Source organism: Geotrypetes seraphini, chromosome 12, assembly GCF_902459505.1.
Source record: "Geotrypetes seraphini chromosome 12, aGeoSer1.1, whole genome shotgun sequence".
NCBI lineage: Eukaryota > Metazoa > Chordata > Amphibia > Gymnophiona > Dermophiidae > Geotrypetes > Geotrypetes seraphini.
In genome coordinates this window covers 60,045,363-60,057,905 of record NC_047095.1, presented here as the reverse complement: position 1 = coordinate 60,057,905, position 12,543 = coordinate 60,045,363, and the positions used below count along the sequence as shown (strand labels likewise).

General features: G+C 42.0%; 1 protein-coding gene across 3 annotated transcripts in view; it reads right to left on the bottom strand.

Moving 5' to 3' along the window:
- Positions 1 to 12,543, bottom strand: part of EPS15 (epidermal growth factor receptor pathway substrate 15) — a 312,116-nt gene that overhangs the window by 152,518 nt on the left and 147,055 nt on the right. For all 3 annotated transcript variants that reach the window (XM_033915879.1, XM_033915877.1, XM_033915878.1), the window contains exon 12: positions 8,094 to 8,179. In XM_033915879.1, the coding sequence (XP_033771770.1) occupies positions 8,094 to 8,179 (86 nt within the window). The remainder of the gene's footprint in view (positions 1 to 8,093; positions 8,180 to 12,543) is intronic.

Genomic DNA, 12,543 nt, shown 5'->3' with positions numbered 1-12,543 from the left:
ATGAACAAAGTAATCTGGCATTATGGCTAAGCTGAAACATGACAAGACTACTGCTGGTACCAAGTTCAGATGTGATTTAAGGAAGGATTAGATTCTCACTTTGTTAATCTTCTTTCTAGTAGACACACACTCTATTCCTGAACACGCCAGTAGTCAACCTCTTTTCGCGAGACTCTTGTAGGGAGCTTCATTTGCATTCTTTTGCTGTTCCTCCCATCTCTCTGGGCTGTCCTTCAAGTCCTTAGTTTCTAGAATGAATAAAAGAAAAGCATTAACACCTTGAAGTAGGTCCTCCACTGTCATCTCCATGGTTGTTTCGAACATGTCCCGCCATCTGATTGCAGGTTGCCCTCTTCGCCTGGTTCATTCGATCTTCCCAAACATGATGTCCTCCTCCAGTGATCTCTCACTTCTGATGTTGTGACCAAAATAAGACAGTCGTAAATTCATCATTTGGGCTTCAAGTGACATAGCTGGTTTGATCTCTTCAATAATTGATTTGTTAGTTCTTCTGGCGGTCCATGGCATATATAAAATCCTTTTCCAACACCAAAGCTCAAATGAGCTAATCTTCTTTCTGTCATGCTTTCCGTAGAGTCCAGCTTTCACATCCATAATTGACCACTGAGAAAATAAGTGCGTGGACAAGTCTGACCTTCGTTTGGACTGTTATTTACTTGTCTTTGAATACTTTGTTGAAAGCCATCACTGAAGAGCAACAAAGTGCTCTTTTGCAGTGTTTCTTCCCTGCTAGCTCTCCCCTTCCCTAACGTTTTTCCCTTATATGTTTTCTTTACTATTTTAAATTGTATTTGTTCACCTACCCCTTCCTTCTGTATCAATTAATTTTGTCCTATCAGTCATATTTATATAATTTGTTTCCCTTTGATTATTGTAACTCAATATTTTTATCTTTTGTACATCGCTTAGAAGTCGATATAAGTGATTAATCAAATACATATTAAACTTGGAAACTTGGAACTTCAAGATCAAAAGCCATCATTTTCTGTGTTCATTATCTTCATCTTGTTTATGTTCAGTTCTAATCCCATGTTATGATACGGCATGTCTTCTTTGCTTCTGGCGATGAGCGCTTTATCATCTGCATAGCGCAGATTATTTACCGTATATACTCGAATATAAACTGGGCTTTTTGGGCCAAAAAATTGGCCCAAAAATGGGGGTCCCGGTTTATATTCGGGTCAATGCACCCTCCCAGAATTTTTTAAGGCTGCCACGGCCAGGCTCTGCCCCCTCCTCCTCCCTGCCCTAAACTCCAACTTCTGCCAATCTGGTGGAGGTGCAGCGGGTCCTCTGCTGATCGTTGGTGGAGGTGCATTGGGCAGGAGCAAGTTTCTGAACTCCTGCCCCGCTGCTAACTGGCTGCATGGATCCACTTAGTCCATTTCAGCGGCACGAGCAGCAGTGTGATTTGGCGCTGCTTCTCGGCACTGAGAGGCTTCCTTACTGGCTCCCGTGAATTCTCTGAAAACGGATATATTTACTGGAAGCCGGATTAATCGGAATATGTGTGTAGGCTTTCTTGAGATCCAGGGAACATAGACAGTCATTCTGATTGAGAAGAGGATAAAGCAAGGCGATGGAGAGCATCCAAAATTTCTCCTTGATTAGAAATTTGTTGAGAGCTCCGAGATTACATTACATTAGTGATTTTTATTCCGCCATTACCTTGCAGTTCAAGACGGATTACAGAAGAGGATTTCAGAATTACAGAAGAGGATTTCTGGACATGTCCAGAGGTGTTACAGAGTAGAGCGGGTTGCTTCAGAGGATTGAAATGTTTCATACGGTGTTAGTTAGTCTTCATGGATTTTTTGAATAGCAGGGTTTTTATTTCTTTTCTGAAAGTTTTGTAGTCTGGGGTCGTGATTAGTAGATTGGAGAGCTGGTGGTCTTGTTTTGCTGCCTGTGTGGTTAGTAGGCCATCGTACAGTTTTTTCCATTTGATGTCTCTGATTGGAGGGTATATGAATGGTGTCTGGGTTCTCCTGTGTCTGGTTGTGGTAGTTTGAATTAGGCAGTTGTTCAAGTAGGCTGGGCTGTCACCATTTATGGATTTAAATAATAGACAGAATTTAAATAGTATTCTTACTTTGAATTGGTAGCCAGTGTGAGTCGAGGTATGCCTCGGTGATTGGTCGTGTTTTCTTAGTGAATAGATTAGTCTCAGGGCTGTGTTTTGTACTGTTTGTAGTTTTTTTTAATCATTGTTGCGAGGCAGGGGAGATATAGGATGTTGCAGTAGTCAAGGATACCTAGGACTAGGGACTGGACCATGAGCTGAAATTGTTTTCTGTCGAAGAATTTTCGAACTTGCCTTAGGTTTCTCATGACCGCAAATGATTTCTGTATTGTTTTGTTGATTTGTGGTTGCATGGTGCAGCATCTGTCTATCGTCAATCCCAGAAGTTTTAAAGTGGGTTGAATGGGGTATGTGATTGAGTTTATTACTAGGTTTGTTATGGATGGGATTTTTTTTTTTTTAGTATTATAAATTTTGTTTTGTCTAAGTTTAGTTTTAGTTTGTGGTCTTTCATCCATTTTACCACTGTTTCTAGAGTTCTGTGTAGTGTGTCTATCATGGTGAGCGTTGGCTGATCAAAAGGAAGGAGCATGGTGATGTCGTCTGCATAGCTATAGGAAGTTAAGCCTATTTTGTCTAGGCAGGTGCCAAGGGATGCAAAGTAGAGATTAAAGAGTGTTGGGGACAATGGCGATCCTTGGGGTACGCCACAGGGGTTGGACCATGCCACAGGGGTTCTGATTTTTCTTTGTTTGTCTTTACTCTGTAGGTCCTGGATTGTAGAAATCCTTGAAACCATGTATGTACTTTGCCTGTGATTCCTATTATATCTAGTATTTGTAGCAGGATGTCATGGTCTACCAGGTCAAATGCTACGGTGAGATCTAGTTGAATAATCAGCATTTTTTTTTGCCTGTGCTGAGGTGTTGTCTAGCTGTGTCCAGAAGGGATCCTAGTAGTGTCTCAGTGCTGAAGTTGGTTCTGAATCCAGACTGTGTAGGATGGAGCAAATTGTGGTTTTCTAGGTAGTTGGTGAGGAGTTTAGCTATGAGGCCTTTCATTAGCTTGACATATAGTGGAATTGAGGCTATGGGTCTGTAGTTGGATGGTTGATCTGTTTCTCCTTTTGGGTCTTTTAAGATCGGGGTGACGATGATTTCGGAGAGGTCTTGTGGGAAAAGGCCATCTGTGAGCATGGTTTGTATCCATTGCATGAGGAGAGTGTGGAATTTTAGGCTGGAGGTTTTTAATAGGTATGGAGGGCATTGGTTGAGGTCACAAGCTTTGTGGCTGTATTTTTTTATAGAGTTTGTTAAGGTCAGACCATTGTATTGTAGAGAAGTGGGACCAGGTTCTATCTGCTGCAGCTGATTCTTTTTCTGTGGGGGGCATTATGATCTCTTCTAGGTGGGTTGGGGTTCCTGCAAAGTTTGTCCTAGCAGTTGTAATTTTGTTTTTAAAGTATTCAGCTAAAGGGTGGCTGAAGGGGGAGGGTTGTCATTTTTGGCTAGGAAGGGTTTGGTGTCTGTGAGTTCTTTTAGTAATTGGAACAGTTTTTTTGTGTCTTGGGCTTCTTTGCCTATTTGGTTTGTGTAGTATGTCTTTCTTTTTTCTTTTAGTTTGTATTGTTGGTTTAGTTTTTTCCATGTTGCTCTTGTGTGTTCTTGGTTACTTTTTCTCCATTTTCTTTCTAGTTATCTGCATTGTCTTTTGAGTAGGAGTAGCTTGAGTAGGAGTAGTTCATTGCCGAACCATTTGTCTGATCGTCTGCTGATTCTGGTTTTTATTTGTATTGGGGCTAGCTTGTCTAGGGTAGTTGTACTTATATTGCACCATTGTGAGATGAAGTTTTTAGGGTCACATTCTTGGATTGTAGTGTCTATTTTATTCCAGAATTTGGAGGGATCGATATATACATGTGATTTGTAGGTTAAGTTTTGGGATTTGGGTTTGGTTTTGCCTTTGGTCCAGTTGATATTGAAGGTGTATGTGTAATGGTCTGAACAGATGATCTGGAACATTTTCCATTTGAGGTTTGAATCTCTGGTAGAATGGGCTGGTGGGTTATTGGGTCATGAAGGCTGCAATATCTAGTTGGTGACCTTTCTCGTGTGTGGTTTGTGGGTCTAAAATCTTGTAAGTTAAGGCTTCGAGATAAGATAGTAGGTTTTCTACTTGTTTAGTATAGTCTTCGAAATAGAGGTTTAGATCTCATAGGATTAGGTTGTAAGTCGCTGTTAGTGAGTTTTGATATATAAAATCTTCAAATTCTGGTCTTGCTGTGTTCCAATTCCCTAGTGTTATGTAGCAGAGCATGCAGGTTATGGATCCTTTTAGTGTGGTGCATGAAAGTTGGCAGGCTAGTAGATCCATGTATGGGGTGGACATTTTGTCTAGTATGTTTAAGTTTAGGGAGTTTCTGACTAAGATGGCTAGACCTTCCTCCTCTTTTTTTTCCCTGAAGACCACTGTTATCTTGTATCTCTTTGGGCAAACTTCCGTTATCCAGGGGTCCGAGTCTGAAGTTAGCCAGGTTTCAGTGAGGAAGAGGCAGTCTAGATTTTCGGTTTTTATCCAGTCTTTTATGTGTTCTGTCTTTGAGCCTAGAGCTCTGATGTTTATGTAGGCACATGTTAGAAACATAGAAATAGACGGCAGATAAGGGCCACGGCCCATCTAGTCTGCCCACCCCAATGACCCTCCCCTACCTTTCTCTGTGAATAGATCCCAGTGTGGTGTATTCTGTTTGCGCATTATTTGTTTCTTTTGGGTAGACAAGTGCTCTTGGTTGGGGGTGTGGTTTAGTCCTGGAAGGGTTTGTTGGTCTTCTCCTCCATGTTGGTGATGATGTGGTGTATGCAGGTCTAACAATGGGTCGCAGTCTTCCCGTCTTCTTTGGAACTAAGAAGTAACGGGAGTAGAATCCCTGGTTCTGCTGAGAGAGGAACTTCCTCGATGGCACTGAGCAGTAACTGCAGGCTTAGCAGCAAACCTACATTGGTAAGAATGGATGAGGAGGTGGAGGCTTCTTTTTAAGCTTCATTAGAGTGTCCCATCTGGTCTCATGAGCTGACAACTTCTGTGTAGCCATGTCCATGGAAGGACCAAAAAGCTCATCTCCAAGACATGGAGCATTTGCAAGCCTATCTTGATGGTTCACATCACGTTCAGACACACGAAGCCAGGCCAGATGTTTCATGGCTAAGGACATGGCTGCAGTTCAAATGTGTCGTAAGTAGAATATACCATATATTTCCTCAGCTGAAATAGATCAGAAATATGATGTTGAAACGCAGGAAGTTTGTGCTCTGGAATGTATTTCTGGAAAAGTGAAATCTGTTTAATCAAGTGCTTGAAGTAAAAAGAAAAATGAAAATTATAGTTGCCAGAACGATTGGCCAACATGGCATTTTGATAAAAACGTTTGCCAAACCAATCCATGGCTTTGCCCTCTCTGCCAGGGGGCACAGATGCGTAAACACTAGCCCCCAAAGACTTCTTTAAGGTAGACTCCACTAGGAGAGACTCATGTGGAAGTTGGGGGTTGTCAAACCCAGGAACAGGAACCACTTCGTACAGAGAATCCAACTTACAAGGAATAGAAAGTGGCGTTTCCAGATTTTTATAAAAAGTTTCCCGTAAAATCTCATGAAGAAGAAGCTTGAGCAGTTCATTAGGCGGTTTATCATAATCCAAAGCCTCCAAGAACTGTTTAGACTTTTAGTCAGCTTCGATTGAAATGGATAAAGTTTCTGACATTTGATGAAGAAACCTGGAAAAAGATGACTTTTCAGAAAACACATGAGGCTCTTGAGAGGAAAATTGAGGTGAATCATCATCAGAAGAACCCACATCCTCAGAAAGAAGAGGATCCTGTTCAGAGTCTCCCCACAAGTCTGAATCCTGAACAGATACACAGTGCAGAAGACTCAATATGCTTTAACTTCTATAATGCCTTCCAGGAATGCACAGGAGTCGCCTCTGGTGATGTCTTTATCGAGGATGACCGGTGCTGGTGAGTTGGAGGTACCGAGTTCCGTGTGGAAAACCTCCGCACTGATGGAGTATCAGTTGAAGGTGTAACCGGTGCCATAGACTCAGACCGGACTGGCACCGGGAGAGTCGGTGTCGACATAGGCACAAGCTGGGTCAGCACCAGCATTTGGAAATGCTCACCCAGTTCCTCCCTAAGCAAACTGTCAATTTTTTGCTTAAGGATAAGCACTGGTACCGCTGGCTTTTTTGCCAGTACTTTTGTGCGGCTCTACGCTCCGGCAATGGGAGGCTGATGACAAGGCACTCACTGATATCGGAGTGGAGCGCTTTTTGGGCTTCTTTGAGGTCGGCTCATTGCTACTTTGACCTGAGGTTCAGATGGAGTGGGGGAAGGCTTCTTAGCTGGCTTACCCACAGAAGGCTGCGACACCAGAGTTGGTTCTGTCGGCATCGATTTGGATGGCACCGTCGACATTGGTAGTGGTGTCGAGTTTCCTTCCATCGCGACACCAAAAAGAAGTCGCTGTTGGATGAAGCGGTTCTTCAAAGTTCTTTTTTGTAGAGAAGAATAGCGGAAACAAGTCTCCGAATGGTGCTCAGGCCCCAAACATTGGAGATACCAGCGATGTGGGTCAGTTAAAGAAATGGGGCAAGCACACTTTTTAAAATCCGTCTGCGGGTAGGACATTGAAGGAAAAATGGCCCTGGCAAGATCAAAATCAGAGGCCAAGGTGGTTGAACAGGCCCCGCTAAGCCTAACCTGTGAGAAAGAAAAAACAAAAATTGTTATTTATTTTTTTTAAAGGCAAAAGAAAAGAAAGAAATGACTGAAAGAAAGAGTCAAAGAAATCCACGAGAGCGGGAAGCCAGCGAAAAAATTTTTGAAAACGCGTCTTCTTAGCTCCGCGGAAACTAAAAAATTGAGGGACCGCACACCTACATCAGGCCGGAAGGCACTCATGCATGCGTGCTGCGGGCTATCGCAAACTTTCTACAGAATTAAAGTGGCAATGCACTTTTAAAGTGGTCCGTACCGAGGCTCCGTCGATGATATCACCCATCAGTGAGAATATGCTGCCTGCTTGTCCTGGGATAATACCTTTATGGCTTCTGATCACCTTTTCTGTCCAGCAACATCAACATCAACATCAGGACATCCTGAAAGCTTTGATCTGTCAGCTTCACAAACACTAGGCATACTCTGGGTGACAATCAGCTCTTCCCCAGTAACATGGTGAGTGCCTTCCGACCTAGAAGACCATCTTCCAGCCTTATACGTCAATTCTTTATGGCTCATCATCATCAAGTTTTCTTAGCAGAATACAGAAGTAGTTTGCCAGGCCTTTCTTCTGCTCAGTATAAACTCAATGTTGTCACCATCGTTGCATCAAATGCTATCTTTCACCTCCACAATTACCCATTGCTGCTACCCAGATGAGTGGTACATCGTTAATCTGACATCTCCACTGAAACCTGTCCACCTTGGGAGGCCCTGCTAGTAGTGAACTTTTAGTTTCATAGCTTTCATAGATGCACTCAAGCCCCAGTAGCACAACAAGCCCATGTACCTTGACTGTGTACTACATCAAGAATAAGATTTTATTCCTTGTTCATAGATCAGATGAGTGGTGGCATCTACTTGGTCAACCATTTGATTATTTTGCCTCTTCCCATCAGTAGTTCAAATAGACAGAGCCCAGCTGTCAAAGTACCAGGGGTTTTTTTTCTTGCTGCACCTTTATGAAATTTCTTACAAGATGGAAAGTTGATTATATGAAACTGAATAAAGGGATTACCTTTACCTTCATATTCAAGGAGGTGCTGGACACAATTGGTATGAACTAATGCACAGATCTGTCTACATTTTCCAGTACCCTGACTCTGTCTTGAAATGTTAGTTGTAAATTATCTAATTTATGCCCTTTGTTTTCTGTTTTCCTATTATTCTACCATGCTCTGTGTGAACTGTTTTGTTGTAGATAGTATGAGAAGGCAATTTGCAAATTTAAACTAAACATTTGAATCAGTTTGTATAAGTGGCAATTATACGTACCTCTGCAAGTCGGCTATTTCATTGTTTAAGGTGTCAAGTTCTTTAATAGCAGAGAAATCAGCTACAGGACTTGATCTCACTGTATTCTACAGGAAATACAAAATATATAAAAATGGAGTTTTATCTGCATAGTGGTAGAATAACTAATTCAGACACATGGCCTGAATAAATTCCAGAGACGAAAGAAGGGTGAGAGAAGGGAACAAGAACAATAAACAAACCAACAGCTACACCTTGCCCCCCCCCTCCCTTAGATGCTGACCTGATGGGTTTTATTCATAACAAAGCACAAACATATACTCTATAGAATGCTTTAGGGAGTCCTGCCCGCTCAGCTGATCAGGGCTCCCCCTGCCACAATCCAGCTCAGCTGGCAGGGAGAGCAGCAGCATTAGGCATGTTTTCTTTTTTTTACAGGAGGGATAGGGGGGAGAAGCTATGCCTAATGATAGCGCCAGGCACAGTTTCTCCTCCCTTTTACTGGCAATGTTCTGCACAAATAGCATGCATATAATATGCATATTGCGCTGAGCATCACTAGTTAAAAAAAAAAATTGCTCTCACCACGGTAATTTTTTAATCATGTGTCGGAGCTTTTGTGCATTGGAAACTCAGACAATTTTTAACGTATAGCCTGTAAAACATTTTGTAAAAACAGTGTGCCATCTCAAGAACTTTCTAACACATACAAGCACAAGGACCAGTTGAAAGGCTATATGGCAGTGCTGTTCATTGAAGTAGGAGTATATGAGCTATGCTCCCTCTAAGGATTGGCCGGGTGTGCGCAATTTTTTTTGCGCATGTGCAACAATTTCTAAAATCAACAATTTTCCAGATTTACCAGTATTTTTGTGAGCAACCACGCAAAATTTGTGAATGACACTCCTAGAATATATGAGCAACTGCTCATGCACGCCACTTAAAAGAAGCAACACAGAATCAGAGCTCAATTCTCAAGCCCACCATCTGTTCCTGAATCCAGTCAGGATTGCATCAGCAGACCTTATAGTCCCCAGTGTGGCTAGAGTCTCAAGCATCACACACTGGTGACATCTAGTGACTAAATTCAGAGTGAACCAGTCTGGAGAGAGTTAAAATCTATGGCTCCTGGCCAAGATTTGCTGCTGTTATGATTAAAACAATAAGGGGCAAAAAATGTTGAAAATATAGAAACCCTCTAAATAGGTATAAATGAATGTTCACAGCAAAGTAGAGTCAAGTAGAGACCAGTTGTGACTGAGCTGAAAGCTTAAAAAGGGAAGGACAAAACTGCCAGAGCAAAAAAAAAAAAAAAAGGTAGAAAGAATTAAAACAAGGATAGGGCTCAAAGTTAGATATTTCTTATACAGAGGGAATTTAAGCACCTGAACATAACATGTCACTAAAAAGGAGACATTTGCTCTTTAGTACTATGCACAAGTGTGACCAACATAAAAAGATATTTATAAAAAGCCTCTAACCTTGAGAAGATAAAGTCAGATAGGAGAGGATTAGGAAATGTACAGTATAGGAGGTGCAAAGCAGAGAAGAAATAACAGTCCATTAAACTAGAATAAAGCAGAAAGGAAAAAAATACAAAAAGATTATTAGTTAGTACAGCCACAGAAGCATATGTAGTAGTAAAAATATTTTCTAAAACCAACAATGTTAACTGAAATGCAAAAGTGGATTGCAAAAACAAAAAAGTCAAGATAGACCTGGAAAAATCCATTCCTTATTCCTAGGATAAGCAGCATAAAATCTTTTATTCTTTGGGATCTTGCCAGGTATTTGAGACTAGGCTAGATAGGACTTTTGGTCTCTCCCAGTATGCCAACTCTTATGTTCTTATAAATGAACCTAAAACTAAAGTGCACTTCAGAGTACAATACTGTTTAAGGAAATAAGTCAAACAATCACTCTCTTCAAAGCGGGAGCCTCAACCACAAATCATTAATATCTCAGTGCTGTAACAATTAAATGAAAAAAGTTTTCTTCAAGATATTAAATGGCGAGTAATTGAGAAGAGAGCGATGGAGTGGGAGGAAAGTATCTTGCCAAGTTGTTAAACTATAAGGAACAACACTGGATTTTTGTGTTGAATACAGTTGTCTCTGTATGGTTAAACCTTGAATTAGATTGATTTTCCCTCATTTGAATGGGGCCCATCCACTGGTTGAGGATTACCATGAGACTCCTTAAAAGGCATCTTCTGATAGTGAAGCACCATTTTTCACTCCATCAAAAATTACAAAGACAGGGACACTCGAAGTTACATGGAAATACTTTTAAAGCCAATAGAAGGAATTTTTTTTTCACTCAAGAGAATAGTTAAGCTCAGTAAGTCTACATGTTTGCTTGCCCCCCTCTATTTTTATTTTTAACTTTTATTTTAATAATATTTGATAACTGTAAACTATTTAGGTATGTTTTGATCAACAGTATATCAAAGATTAAATAAACTTGGAAACTTGGAACGCATTCCCAGAGGTTGTGGTAAGAGAGGATAGCATAGCGGGTTCTAAGAGGAAAAGTCCATAGTCTGTTATTGAGAAAGCATGGGGAGAAACCACTGTTTGCTCTGGAGAGGAAGCATGGCATGTAGCTACTCCTTGGGTTTTGGCCAGATACTGGTGACCTGGATTGGCCACTGTGAGAACGGTCTACTGGGCTTGATGGACCATTGGTCTGACCCAGTAAGGCTATTCTTATGTTCTTATTTTGAATGAGTACTATGACCGTTGTTGGATCATAGATAGGTTAATTATTTTTATTTGTTGAGTTTTATAATATGATCCCTTTAAGTAAAACATTTTAATGGTTAAACATAGAAACATAGAAATAGTCGGCAGATAAGGGCCCACGGCCCATCTAGTCTGCCCACCTTAATGTCCCTCCCCTACCTTTGCCCTGTGAATAGATCCCATGTGCCGATCCCATTTGGCCTTAAAATCAGGCACGCTGCTGGCCTCAATCACCTGTAGTGGAAGACTATTCCAGCGATCAACCACCCTTTCAGTGAAAAAGAATTTCCTGGTGTCACCTCGTAGTTTCCCGCCCCTGATTTTCAACGGATGCCCTCTTGTTGTCGTGGGACCCTTGAAAAAGAAGATATCTTCCTCCGCCTCGATGCGGCCCGTAAGATACTTGAACGTCTCGATCATGTCCCCCCTCTCTCTGCGCTCCTCGAGCGAGTATAGCTGTAATTTGTCAAGCCGTTTTTCGTATGGTAGATCCTTGAGTCCCGAGACCATCCGGGTGGCCATTCTTTGCACCGACTCCAGTCTCAGCACATCCTTGCGATAATGCGGCCTCCAGAATTGCACACAGTATTCCAGGTGGGGCCTCACCATGGATCTATACAATGTATTTTTATGTAGAACCACACCACAGCGAGTGGTCTCTTGAAACATGGCCTATGTCAGCACACAGATCCTTCCTTTTTAAGCTAAGTAATGCATATATTCTAACAGAAATAGGTACAGTAAACTCTGTTATCTGGCACCCATGAGGATTGGTGGATGCCGGATAACTGAAGTTCTGATTTCTTGAGAGTTAATCTAAAAATAGTTTTGTCTCCCTTCCCACCTCACTCTCTTTTTCTCTCTCTATCATCCCCCCCCTTGTAGCTCCAGCATCTGCTCCTCCCTTCTTTCTGGGTCACTTTCTCTCATAAGAACATAAGAACATAAGAAATGCCTCTACTGGGTCAGACCTGAGGTCCATCGTGCCCAGCAGTCCGCTCACGCGGTGGCCCAACAGGTATAGGACCTGTGCAGTAATCCTCTATCTATACCCCTCTATTCCCTTTTCCAGGAGAAAGTTGTCCAATTCCCTCTTGAACCCCAGTACCGTACTCTGCCCTATCACGCCCTCTGGAAGCGCATTCCAGGTGTCCACCACACGCTGGGTAAAGAAGAACTTCCTAGCATTCATTCTGAATCTGTCTCCTTTCAACTTTTCTGAATGCCCTCTTGTTCTTTTATTTTTTGAAAGTGTGAAGAATCTGTCCCTCTCTACTCTCTCTATGCCCTTCATGATCTTGTAAGTCTCTATCATATCCCCTCTAAGTCTTCTCTTCTCCAGGGTAAAAAGTCCCAGTTTTTCCAATCTCTCAGCGTATGAAAGGTTTTCCATCCCTTTTATCAGACGTGTCGCTCTCCTCTGAACCCTTTCGAGTATCGCCATATCCTTCCTAAGGTACGGCGACCAATATTGGACGCAGTACTCCAGATGCGGACGCACCATCGCTCGATACAATGGCAAGATAACTTCTTTCGTTCTGGTTGTAATACCCTTTTTGATGATGCCTAGCATTCTATTTGCCTTCTTAGCAGCCGCTGCGCACTGTGCCGACGGCTTCATTGTCAAGTCCACTATCACCCCCAGGTCCCTTTCTTGAGTACTCTCATTTAAAAACATCCCTCCCATCGTATAGTTGTACCTCGGGTTTCTGTTTCCCACATGTAAT